Source organism: Apteryx rowi, unplaced genomic scaffold, assembly GCF_003343035.1.
Source record: "Apteryx rowi isolate R43461 unplaced genomic scaffold, aptRow1 scaffold_434, whole genome shotgun sequence".
Lineage (NCBI taxonomy): Eukaryota > Metazoa > Chordata > Aves > Apterygiformes > Apterygidae > Apteryx > Apteryx rowi.
The window spans coordinates 366,987-378,136 of NW_020450688.1; the positions used below are offsets into that span (position 1 = coordinate 366,987).

Genomic DNA, 11,150 nt, shown 5'->3' on the forward strand with positions numbered 1-11,150 from the left:
CCCCCGTCTCCCCAGGGCCCCCCCGCAGGTCCCCTGCCGGCCGGCTCCCGTCCGCGTGACCTGCGGCTGGTTCCTCCCCGTCCCTCCGGGGCCTGCTGCCGGTGCCCCCAGCTCCCGGGACGCCCCGCCAGGCCCCCGGGGCGCCCTTCCCGCCCCCTCCATCCCCCGCTCACCCCAGTCCCCGAAGCACGGCCCAGACACCCCGGGTGCGTTGCGGGGGCCTGACAGCGTGGCCCTGCCGGCACCGGCCCCCACAGCCCGGCCTCGCACAGCCTCGGCGCAGGGTCCGTCCCCATGAGTAGGGTCCATCCTGGTGTGTTGGGTCTGTCCCATTGCATAGGGTCCATCTGGGCACATCGGGTCCATCCCGACGCATCAGGTCTGTCCTGGCACATAGGGTCCATCACGGTGCATCAGGCTGATCCCGGCACATAGGATCTGTCCTGGCGCATAGGATCCGTCCCGGCACATAGGTCCATCCTGGTGTGCAGAGTCCGTCCCGGCACATAGGGTCTGACCTGGCGTGTAGGATCTGACCTGGTGCCGCCTGCGTGTCCCCATCCTGCGCTGGCCTCAGCTCAGCCTTGGTCCTGCAGAGCTCCTGCCTACAGCCCAGCGGCCAGCCAGCCTCCGCAGCCTTTTCCTGGTGGACCAGGAGCTCGTTGGACACAGTGTAGCATCAGTGTGGCCTGTGGGCTGAGCTGGGCCAGAGCCGTGGGGCCTCATCCCGCAGGGACTCATCCCGCCACCCCGGCATGGCGCACCTCTTGGGCAGCCCCACCTGCATGGACAGCCTGAGGGCCGACATCACAGACCTGCAAGGAGCCATTGCCGACGTCTTCTCCCGGGCTGGGGCTGTTCGTTACCCTTCCTGGAAGTTCCCTGATAAAGTGTCCTGCGAGCTGGACCTGGCGGAGCTGCTGGAGCGCTACGACTACGTGGAGAACGACCTCGAGTTCACCCAGCATTCCCACGTGGTGCTGCTGGAGCTGGTGATTGACAGGTGAGAAGGGAAAACGAGCCCAAACCATCCCCTACTCCTTTTAAAAGAAGGCTGGCTGGCCCGGCGGCTCCTTCCCTTCGGAAGAAAGGCAACATTTCTGTGTCCAGCCTGTCAAATGTGTCCACGTAGCTGCATTTCTGCTTGGAGAAATGTGTTGTCATGTCTGCAGTTGGAAGTGTGGGACCTGTGCGCCAGAGCCCAGCCCACCTGTGCTGAATGTTAAAACCCAAGTCCTTTTCCTTGCACGAGTGGGATCAGAGCTACCGGGAATGTGCTCTGGGCCCTGACACCATCATTATAATCTACACTGGGGTCTATGGATCAGTTGGGACTCTCAAAGGGCCTTTAACTGTGTCTCCCCTTTTTGAAAGTTATTAAACAGCGGTTGTTGTGTGGTCCCTGCTGTGGTGCCCCTCTCGTTAAATAGCCCCCCCAAACCCTGGGAACACTCAGACCTAATCGCAGCTACATCTGGAGAGCCTGGGAGGCAAAAGAGCCCTTTGCAATCTGGGTTAAGGAAGATACTCCTCAATTTTAAAGACAAGCCGTTCATGCAGAGCTGGTTCTGGATGTTTGGCCCTAACAATTTGGCCTTGATATCAGCAGCCTTAGTGCCCCAAATCTCCTGGAACTGGCTGACTGCGCCAAGAGTACGTCCCCCTCCGCTAAACCCCTGCAAGCAGATTGCACAGTCTGCATCTTTGCAACTGCGTTTTAATCCCACCAAATGTTGCTCCTTTGAGTGATTCAGGACTGAGGAGGGGAGTCGCACGAGTGCTGACATCCAGCCTCCTTGGCCAAACTCAAATTGTCCAAGGAATGGGGAGGGAGGGGAACCTCTTTGCCTCAGCCCCGGCCCTGCACTGTTAAATGCCAAAGGCCCTTTCCCTATTACAAATACTGTGTTGCTCTAAGCTGTGTTTCGTTTCTGTCGAAGAAGGCTGCTCCTGCTGCTTCAGAGCTTCACAGGCTACGCAGAAAACCTGCTCAGCGAGAAAGCCATCCCCCCGGCGCGGCCGGTGGGACCCTGCATGTCGGCAGGGCTGACAGTGCGGAAGTACTGGAACAGCATGCTGAAACTGGGAGCCCTCTACCAGCAGCTCTTGACCGAGGTGGGATATACAGGGACCCTCAAGTGCTGCGAGCTGAGGGCAAGGCTCACAAAAATGACCCTTGCCTCAACCCTCCGCAATTCAGAAGCTGCCTCAGGCCTGCACACAGTGTGGTGCTGAGGTCGCGGTCCTTCTCTGGGATGCCACGTGACATGTGTGGCAGTGCAGAGGTGACAGAGCAGGAGGGAGCCCTGCCCTGGCAGGTGGCATGGTCTCATAACAGTTCTGGCTTACCCATGAGACAGTGTACGGAGGCATGAAGGAAGAGATAGTAACAAGAACAGGAGCTGGGGAGCAAATTTCATGGCAAAGGCCTTCCACTGTGAAACCACAGCCTCTGCCTGGCTAAGGTATCAGTGGCTGAAAAACTACCTGGCAGCTTTTAAAATTCAGTTCCCTGGCATCCTCCATCAGGGAGTACCCATGGACTGCGTGAACAAATTGGTCTTTCGTTTATTAGCTGTTTGTCTTGGTTGTAAGATATGGATATGTAAGATATAGAGCACAATAAATAAGAAACTCCGACTGCTTTGTGACACTATTCCTCCCCCAAGTTCCTGGAACTTCCCTCCTTCCAAGAGGCCCTCATAGCCACTTGGCTGCACTCTCATTGATGCCCCATTCCCACATTTAATATTTTTGCATTCAGGTTGATGTGGATCATTTGCTGCTGACTTGGTTGCACTGTTCAATCTGGGCCCTATGTTTCTCTACTGTGCTCTCTCCACCAGAAGACTTGCAGAAAAGACATCCCCACACTGAAATCTACCCCTGAGAGTGTGAAAACTGAGAAGGAGTGTTTGAAGAGCTGTTTGCCTACAGTTTCAGAGTTAACCTCATCCACAGATGTTGCCCAGTCAACCTCTTTGTGCCTGTTGCAGAGTGTCAGTGTGCCAGACTGCGACATCTCTGGCAGCTCACTGCCCAGGTCTGCATGTAGCATCACGGAGAGCAGCCACAGCATCTCCACGCAGACAACTGAGTCATCTCTGGTACCCTGTGACTCATGTGCTAGTGCACAAGCCAGCCTCCGGGAGGTCAGCAAAGCCATCACCAGCATCTGCCAGAGTCAGAACATCCCCTCAGCTCTGAGCAGATTCCATGAGACATTGGAGGAGACCATGGGTGGAAGGACCCTCTCTGTAATGGACATGAGTTACTGGGCCTCAGAACAAAGCAAGGACCTCTCCCGGATCAGCAAACATCTCGACATGCTGCTGCAGCTGATAAACCCTCTGAAGTCGAAGCTGGAAGAAGCAGAGAAACAGAAGGATGAGCTGCGGAAGCAGGTTGAGGAGTTTGCCAAGTTGCTTCAGGAGGAGAAGGAAAGCCAAGAACAGCAGAGGAAGGAGGCTGAGCAGACCATGGAAGCAAAGAAGAAAGAGTGTTTGGAGACTGTAGTCAAACTGGAGCGGGACAAGGAGGACCTACGGAGAGGTACAGTGTAGTTCCCAGCATCCCCTCCTGGAACAGTGGGTATTTGCAGAACCACAGAGCCCCTGATAAAGTCTTGGTCCCACTGCAATGAGCAGGGCTTGCCATGGATTTTGATAAGCCCAAATATCATCAGCAAATGCCTGTTGCCTTTGGAGTTGCTCCTCAGCTTTCAGGTGTTTTCTCCATAGTCCTGTGGCTGGGACCCAGAGAGAAGCTTTGCTGTGGACTTTCCTTTATCATGGAAGTTTCCCCTTCATCCATCCCTTGACAGCAACTCTTAGCAGCTCCCCGCCTGGAGCAGATGAGGGTCAGTGCACTGGGACCACTGCTCTTCCTGATGCTTCCTTTGCTGCACCCCTCCGTCACCCCTCCTCACTTTCTCATTTCCACCTCTCTGCAAACTTCTCAGGGCTCTCCATGCTCTGTTGCTACACAGCATCTCATGCCTGATCCCTGCTGTGAGACTCTGACCCCAGTCAGTGGAAGCTGGTTGTCTATATCCTTTCACTGACTTCTCTCTGCTGAAGCACAGCATGATACTATTAGTGGATGAGGAATGCTTTGGCACAGTCATTTGCTGCCTCCTTATTTTAGTTTCATTGAGGAGCTGTGAAAAGTTTAGCTGAGTTTTCTCATTGATTTAGGAGCTGCTCTGCTGGAAGAACGAATCTCTACCTTAAAGGAAGACCTGGCTGCTAAGCAAGCTACTCTGCAGGAGCTGGGTAAGGATCCTTGAGGCTTCAACCAGCTGGCGGATCTCATCCAGAGATCTTGCTCTGATCTCACACTTTTTTTACACATATGTAACTCCTGGCTCTCCTGAAATCACTCATGCTTAGTGCTGGTGGGAATGAGAGGAGAACTGGAATGGAGTGTGTAGATGGCCTCCATCATTATATTGGCTTAACATCATCTAGTGCTAGAGTGGGCCCCCTGGGACAGCCAGGGACAGGAGTAAGGTCCCCGGCTCCTCAGACCCACAGCGATCACCAGAGAGTGAAGTCCCAGGGGGAAGCCTTGTGCCTTGTGGGGCTGGAAAGAAGCTGTGTGACAGTGGGATCCATGCTGGCTCATCCCAAGTCCTGCCACTGCCCACTCAGCATGCTCAAGAGCAGGAGCTCTGCCACCCAGCCAGATGCCCATCCAGGCAGCTGTGGCGAGGGGACCTGTGTCTGCAGGAAGAGGAGTGAGGACCCTAGGCCTATACCATGCACCCTTCACAGCTAAACATGCTCTAACTGTGCAACCTGTCTGCCAGGTTGTGTTTGTTGGGCTGTGCTGGTGCTGACTGGATTCAGAGTCTCCAGGACAGCAGGGGAGCACAGCCTTCCTCTCAGACCTGCCTCATTCCCTCACCAGGGCCTGTTGAGGGTAGAGGGCCCCATAAAGGCACCTTGTCTCTAGGAGCTTCTCCCCCTCCTGCCCAGCCTGGGTTGAAGGTGCTCTGTCTCCCCAGAGATGACCAAGAAAACCCTGCTGGAGGACATGAGAACCAAGATGGTGGCCAAGAGCGAGATGCTGGAGCTGGAGGAGAAGGTGCAGCTGCTCACTGGCCAGCAGGAAGGCATGGGCCAGGAGCTGAGCGCCATCACCACCCAGCTAGAAAAGGAGAAGGCCAAAGTGGAGAGTATGCTGAGGCATGAGGAGGTATGACCAGGCCTGCTGCTGCCAGCTCTCCCCTGCTCCAGAGCTGCTCTGTGGCACCGACCACTCGCCTGCTCTGTCCTGCCCACCGTCCCGGCTCTCGTCCCATGCCACGTACCCACACTGCCTGGGAACAGGCTGCCTGTGGGCCGACTTCTTCTCACCTTGGCCTTAAACCAGGGTGTAAGCAGGGAAGGTAAAGAGATCTCACTCATGGTCCTGGACCGTGATGTGCCCTGATATGCCCACCCTCAGTCAGCACTAGTGAGGGGGCTCTGCACAGCTTTTTGTGCCCTAGCCATGCTGTGCTTTGGCTGAGCCTTCCTTGCCCAGTGCTGCCCTGGGTTACGACTTACCTTCCCCAGTGCCTCTTCACTGCCTGCTTAGCTGCTGCCACAAGCCATTGTCTTCTTGGGTCCCTGCTTCCTTGTGGTCCCAGGGTTGAAATGCCTTCCCGGCTTAAAGGCAGCAGAGACCTGGAGCAGCAGTCCCTTACATGCTTGCCTCTTCCGTGCAGTCCCTCCAGGCCAAGCAGAGAGCTCTGCTGCAGCAGCTGGACAGCCTGGACCAGGAGTGCGAGGAGCTGCGAGGCAGTCTGGGAGAAGCCGAGGAGGACAAGGCCAGGCTGGCAGAGCAGCTGAAGGAGAGCCAGAAGAAGTGGGAGCAGAGCAAGTGCCAGCTAGAGGTGCAACAGGTCAGCACTGGCACTCAGCCTCCAGGAGCAGGGTACCCTGCTGAGCAGTGGACGCCCCTTCCTGGGCCAGTGGGCCGGAGCGAGACACAGCTGTGCCAAGGGGGTGTCAAGAGCCACCCACTGTCCTGTCCCCCACCCATTGCTAGGGGCTTCCCAGCAGGGTTCCTCTGGGACCACGTGTGACATTTCCCTGGCTCTAGTCAGGTGACCATTTCCACCCAACAACCACCTTGGCAAGACCCTTCTTCCTCAGCCCTTGCGCAGACAAATCTGCTGATTTTCCCTGGGAGGCTAGACAAAGGGGAGCAGCAGGAACCAACTCCTCAGACAGCTTCCCCGTGTCTCCAGAGTGCATGTTCCTGGACACGCACAATATTTTATGGTTGGACTCTTGTTTCAGACTCACACAGGGACCATTATTGTTGAGACCCTGCAGCTCATCACACTGCTGTGGGACATCTTTATCCCACAAGGAAAGAGAGCTTTCCCTGGCAGCTGTAAAGAGCTGCATTTTGAACTCTGTGGGCCACCCCCAGATTGCACTGTATTGGGCTTTGGGAGGGCACTCTGCAAACCTCACTGTCTTTCTGCTGTGCACCACAGAAGCTGCTGGACACCCTGCAGCGGGAGAAGCTTGGCCTGGAGCAGTCCATCTCTGAGCTACGCACAAATGTTTCTGGCCTGGAGGAGCTGGTCCAGGAGCTGAAGGAACGGGAAAGGCTGCTGGTGTCCTTCCCAGAGCTCCATGTCCCCGTTGAGACACAGTTTGAGAGTAAGGGAGAGGAAGGGGTAGAAGGCAGCAGGCAGCGGTGGAAGGGGAGCTCCCACAGCCTCCCTGCCCCACTACCCCCTTCCCTGGGGCTCACTGGGGATCATGTTGGCCTCAGACTTGTCAACATTATTTGAATAGCTCAAGTTGTCCCACTAATATGAGCCAGTTGCAGATGGGAAAGGTCCAGCTGCAGATGGGAAGGGTCCAGTCCCTGGGCTGTGCTAAGCCGGTACCAATGTGGTTACTGTTCTTCATACTCCTGCTCCTGAGCCTTCCCTGCCTACAAAAGTCAGGACTTCTCTGACCGCACCTGGGCCAGTAAATAAAGCAAGGCCATGGCACAGGCTTGGGGGTGGCTGGGTTTTTCCTCGCTGTTACATTGCCGTCATGCTCCCTGGCACAGTTTTGGGTCCCAGCTGCCACCTCCCCAACAGTCCTTGTCCTCAGTCTGGGAAGGCCTGTTCCCAGTGGGCAGTGTGCCTGGAGCCAGCCTGCTCAGGAGGAAGGAGGGCTGAGCAAGTGGTCCTGGGCAGTAGAGATGGAGCCTCTGGTATAGGGTGTCTGCTCCTGGGAGCACACTAGGCATGGGGGAAAGCACCTCCCTAATGTCACCAGCGAAGGTACACACCCCTGGGGAGGTGGTGTGAGCGGTGAGCCTTACCTGAGCATCACAGCATTGCTGCAGCTCAGCGAGCAATTTGGGAGTCGGGGCTGGAGCCCTTCTGAAGGAGGAACTGCCCGTCTCTCCTCCGTGTGCCATCAACACCACAAATGAACAGGTAGAGGGCTGAACTTGGGCTCCTGTCACGAGGGACTGTATTTGGTTTGCAGGCACTGGGAGTTTCACTGAGGACATGGAGAAGCAGCTGCAGGCCAACAACATCAGGCTCAGCATCCTGGAGCAGGAGAACACACGGCTCAGGGCTGCACTAGCCAAGGTGAAGGCGGCAGCTCAGCAAGGAGTATTGAAGGTGAGGCTGCACCCAACACAGGGTGCTCCTGAGAGGTGGATATCATGGGGAGAGAGGGGATACATGCACCACTGGGGTACTACGTATCCCAGGACCATTCCAGGCCACGCAGAGGGACTGGAGACCACCCCTTTACAGGCAGCAGGGCTGGGATTCATCCCAGCTGCCATCACATCAGCAGTAGCAATGCCTGTCCAGAGCAGTATTTGAGTCCTGTGCTCACTGCAGAGGAAATGCAGACATCTGGCCCACTGATCCCACCTTTGGGAACCTGTTTGAGCCCAAGGCAGCTGAACCTGGTACTCCTGTCTGACACTTTCCAAGCCGGAGCAGCTAAGGTGATGCTGCGGGCACTGCAGCGCAAGCAGTACCTGCTACTTGCAGGCGCTGGCAGCCCGGCCCCTGTGCCAGGCTGTTCTCCCTGCAACCATGGGCAGCGGCAACAGGGTCATTCACTCGCTCGGAGCAAATGCTACGGAGCCAGGCAGTGCAGGAGCTCGTGCTAACAGCATGTGAGCTGCAGTTGGAGCAGCCTTTCCTTCCCAGAGCCAGCTGCTGTTGAAGCATGTCTTGCTCCAGCTGGAAACAGGGCCTGGTGCGATACGCTGTGATGCCATTCCCCTGGTTCAGCCCTTCCCGCTCCGATTCACTGGGTTCAGGCTGGTTCGTTGTTGTGGTGTTTTGGGGAGGGAGGAGTCAAGGGGACTGGCCTCAGCCCAACCTCCAGCTGCTTGATGGAGAAAGGCTGTCATCTCTTGGGGCTGGGAATTCCCTGCCGGCGCTAGTGCTGCCAGATCCACTTCTGAGAGGCACCGCTGGGCCAGGCAGGGATGAGGGCAGAGCCCAGATGACTCCGCAGAGACCCTCCCCTGAGAGGCAGCACAGGAGTGTGTCCATGGCCATACCTCCAGGCTCATGAGGGCTGCCTGCTCCAGCAAGAGGAAGGCAGAGGGCAGCCTAGAGGGGAAGGTGTCTGCATGAGACCTGGTACCTGAGCAAATGGAGCAGGATGCACACTGGTATCAGGGGGCTGAGCAGTCCCTGGCAGCATTTCAGAGCCTGCCACAATCGGCGGGATCAGGGCAGGCACCCGTAGGAGAGCCCCGGCCTGGGTTGGTAGAGCTGCAGGTGCCGTGCCAGGAGCTGGTCTCACTGCTGGAGCCTGCTAGTAGCGTGGTAAGGCTGTGTTGTCCTGCCCTGTCTGTGCTGCTGCTGAACCTTAGTGCAGCCCCAGTCCAAACTCAGGGCAGTCCTTGCTGCAGCCCCTGTGTGCACTTGGGCAGGGCTGGGCTTTTACTGCTGCCTAGCTGGGCAGCTCTTTGGATAAGGGATTGTCCATGAGTTCCTGGGACTTCTAGATGGTCCTGTTTTTCTGCCACTGGGTCCTCTCAAGCCGGTCAAACATGTACTTGCCCTGGGAAAGGCCAGAGCCTGGGCTCTGTGCCTCTCCAAGAGGTCAGACTGGTGTAGCACAGGGGCTAGCGGAGGAAGGCTTGTTTGCCAGCGTGGCCAGGGCTGGTTCATGGCCCTGCTGTGGCTGCTTTTACAAGATCACTGTACCACCGCCAGCAGCTCAGTGGTGACGTCGACCCAGAGCAGAGGCCAAGACCCACGACAGCGGAGCCGGGCGCGGGAAGGTTTTCACCCCCTTTTCTCTTCCCCAGCTCGTCCCACAGGCCCAGCTGTGGACTCAGCTCAGCAGCCAGCGCAGCTGGGAGGCTGGCGCACAGGATCTCCGTGGACCAGCAACGGGGTGAGTAGGAACCCAAAGAAAGGGGCTGTGGAGCTTCCCTCTTCTTCCTCCCTTCCACCTTCTTATGCGCCTTCCCCCTGCAGGCCCCCAAGCAGCCAAGGCAGCAGGGATGGTGCAGGGGCACACAGATCCACAGGCAAGACCCACCGGAGACCTCCCAGCAGCCAGCCAACAAAGCCACCCTCTGCAGACCCCACGCGTAAGGCTGGTCCCTGCCTCTTGCTCCCAGCTGAGGGCCTGGTGCTTGGCACCCACAGTGAGCCAAGAGGGAGAGGCAGCGCTGCCAGAGCGTACAGCCTCTCCTCTCACAGCACCAGGAGCCACCAGAAATAGAAGCTTAAGAGTCTACCACAGAAACAAAGCTTTTGATGAGCAACACAGAGCTGCCTACCATTCCCCTTGGGACCTTGTTATCTGTTTGTGCAAACATGAAGGTATGTTCCACTGGGCAATCTGGGCCTGTCTTCCCTTCCCCTGCTCCCAGCTGGGCTGGGCTGGGGGGGAGCGAGCAGGGCCCCTTCAAGCCTTGGGGTTTAGGAGCAGAGAAACCCTTTCTTCACTGGCTCCCATGCAGCAGGGCACCCTTTGGGTCTGTGCCACCCACCCTTGCCCAGCTCCCAATGCCATTACTGCAGCATCTAACACGAGGATCACAGCAGGCAGAGCGGCCTGGAAAGGCAGCATGCCTGATGAATGGCAGCACGTGGCGGGCTCAGGAACCAGCACAGTGCTGGCCCAGGAGACAGTCCCCACAGCAGGCAGGGGGCTACGCCCAGGCTCAGGCTAACGGCAGGCCTCCGGCTCTTCCTTTGCCGTTTTCTGCAGGACGATTGCTGGAATGAACGTGCCCGTGCAGTTTCCCCTGTTGTCCCTCTCGGTTGGGCAACGCTGTGGCTTGTGATAAAATGCAGGCCAGCAGGGCCCCGCTGTTTAACCTCCCAGCAGGTTATGGCGCAGAGGGCTGGGCTGCACAGGGCTGGCATGCCCCCTTCTCCTCTCCCACAGCCCAGGGGGGCCATCCAAATAGCCCCTCTGCCCAGAACGCTGGCTCTCCCAGCAGGTATCAAGCATCCCTGGCAGCAAGGGCACTGAGCAGCACATCTGCTGGAGACCTTGTGAGGGAAATGCTGCCTGGGAGTGCAGGGCTGGCTCTGTACAATTAACTAAATAGTGCCAGGAACATTCCTGGGCCCTGGCGCTCAGTCGCCCCTGGCTAAGCTGCTTGTGTAATCCCTGGCATGGCTTCAATCCTGGCTACCTCACAGTCACCCAGACAATGCCTGGGCACAGTTCAAGAAGCAGCTCAGGCCAGGAACCGTTCCCAAGAGGTGACTGGGATGTGGCCACCTGCTTTGAAGGGTAAGAGAATTTATAGGCAGAGTTCACGCCATCCCATGCCAGCTGTCTTCAGGATGAGAGGAGTCTGAGCTGTGTTTAATTCACTAGCACAGACCCAGTCTAGGAAAGCTGCTTTCTCTGTACTGCCCAGCAGTGGTAAGTAGTCACAGCGGTCGGGGACTCCCGAGCCTCCAGAACAGACTGGCCCTGAGCATCCCTGTGAGCTTGCAAGCCTTGGCGCTGCCTGCGCGTGGCCCGGAGGGCAGTCTCCCTGCCTGGGTGCAGGGCTGGTACGCGAGCAGCACCATGCGATGGGTGGTAAGCAACCCAAGTCCCAGATGGGAGGGTGTTGGGGGCAGCACCAGCCTGATCCGTATCTGCAAAGGGTGACACAGGACACAGCAGGCTGCTCTTTGCTCTGAATTT

The 11,150-nt window shown here is 57.4% G+C and overlaps 1 protein-coding gene across 4 annotated transcripts; it reads left to right on the plus strand.

The window, feature by feature from the left end:
• The first annotated feature begins 147 nt into the window (after nucleotides 1-147).
• CCDC157 (coiled-coil domain containing 157) lies at nucleotides 148-9,774 on the plus strand. Of its 4 annotated transcripts, none has more exons than XM_026076565.1 (10): nucleotides 148-1,003; nucleotides 1,941-2,115; nucleotides 2,847-3,552; nucleotides 4,197-4,274; nucleotides 5,009-5,199; nucleotides 5,714-5,890; nucleotides 6,494-6,662; nucleotides 7,494-7,633; nucleotides 9,298-9,386; nucleotides 9,470-9,774. In XM_026076565.1, the coding sequence occupies exons 1-10, from the start codon at nucleotides 756-758 to the stop codon at nucleotides 9,717-9,719; spliced, it is 2,223 nt and encodes a 740-aa protein (XP_025932350.1). In that variant the 5' UTR covers nucleotides 148-755; the 3' UTR covers nucleotides 9,720-9,774. The 4 variants fall into 4 exon arrangements, with proteins under 4 accessions (XP_025932350.1, XP_025932352.1, XP_025932351.1 ...); XM_026076567.1 differs by having other exon boundaries at nucleotides 2,850-3,552; XM_026076566.1 differs by having other exon boundaries at nucleotides 1,944-2,115.
• Nucleotides 9,775-11,150: the final 1,376 nt, after the last annotated feature.

Excerpts from the sequence above, each read along its gene's own strand:
- CCDC157 (XM_026076565.1), top strand. The coding sequence starts at position 756 with ATGGCGCACCTCTTGGGCAGCCCCACCTGCATGGACAGCCTGAGGGCC. Across the intron at positions 2,116-2,846 it reads ACCAGCAGCTCTTGACCGAG|AAGACTTGCAGAAAAGACAT; the intron begins GTGGGATATACA and ends TCTCTCCACCAG. Across the intron at positions 5,200-5,713 it reads GTATGCTGAGGCATGAGGAG|TCCCTCCAGGCCAAGCAGAG; the intron begins GTATGACCAGGC and ends TCTTCCGTGCAG.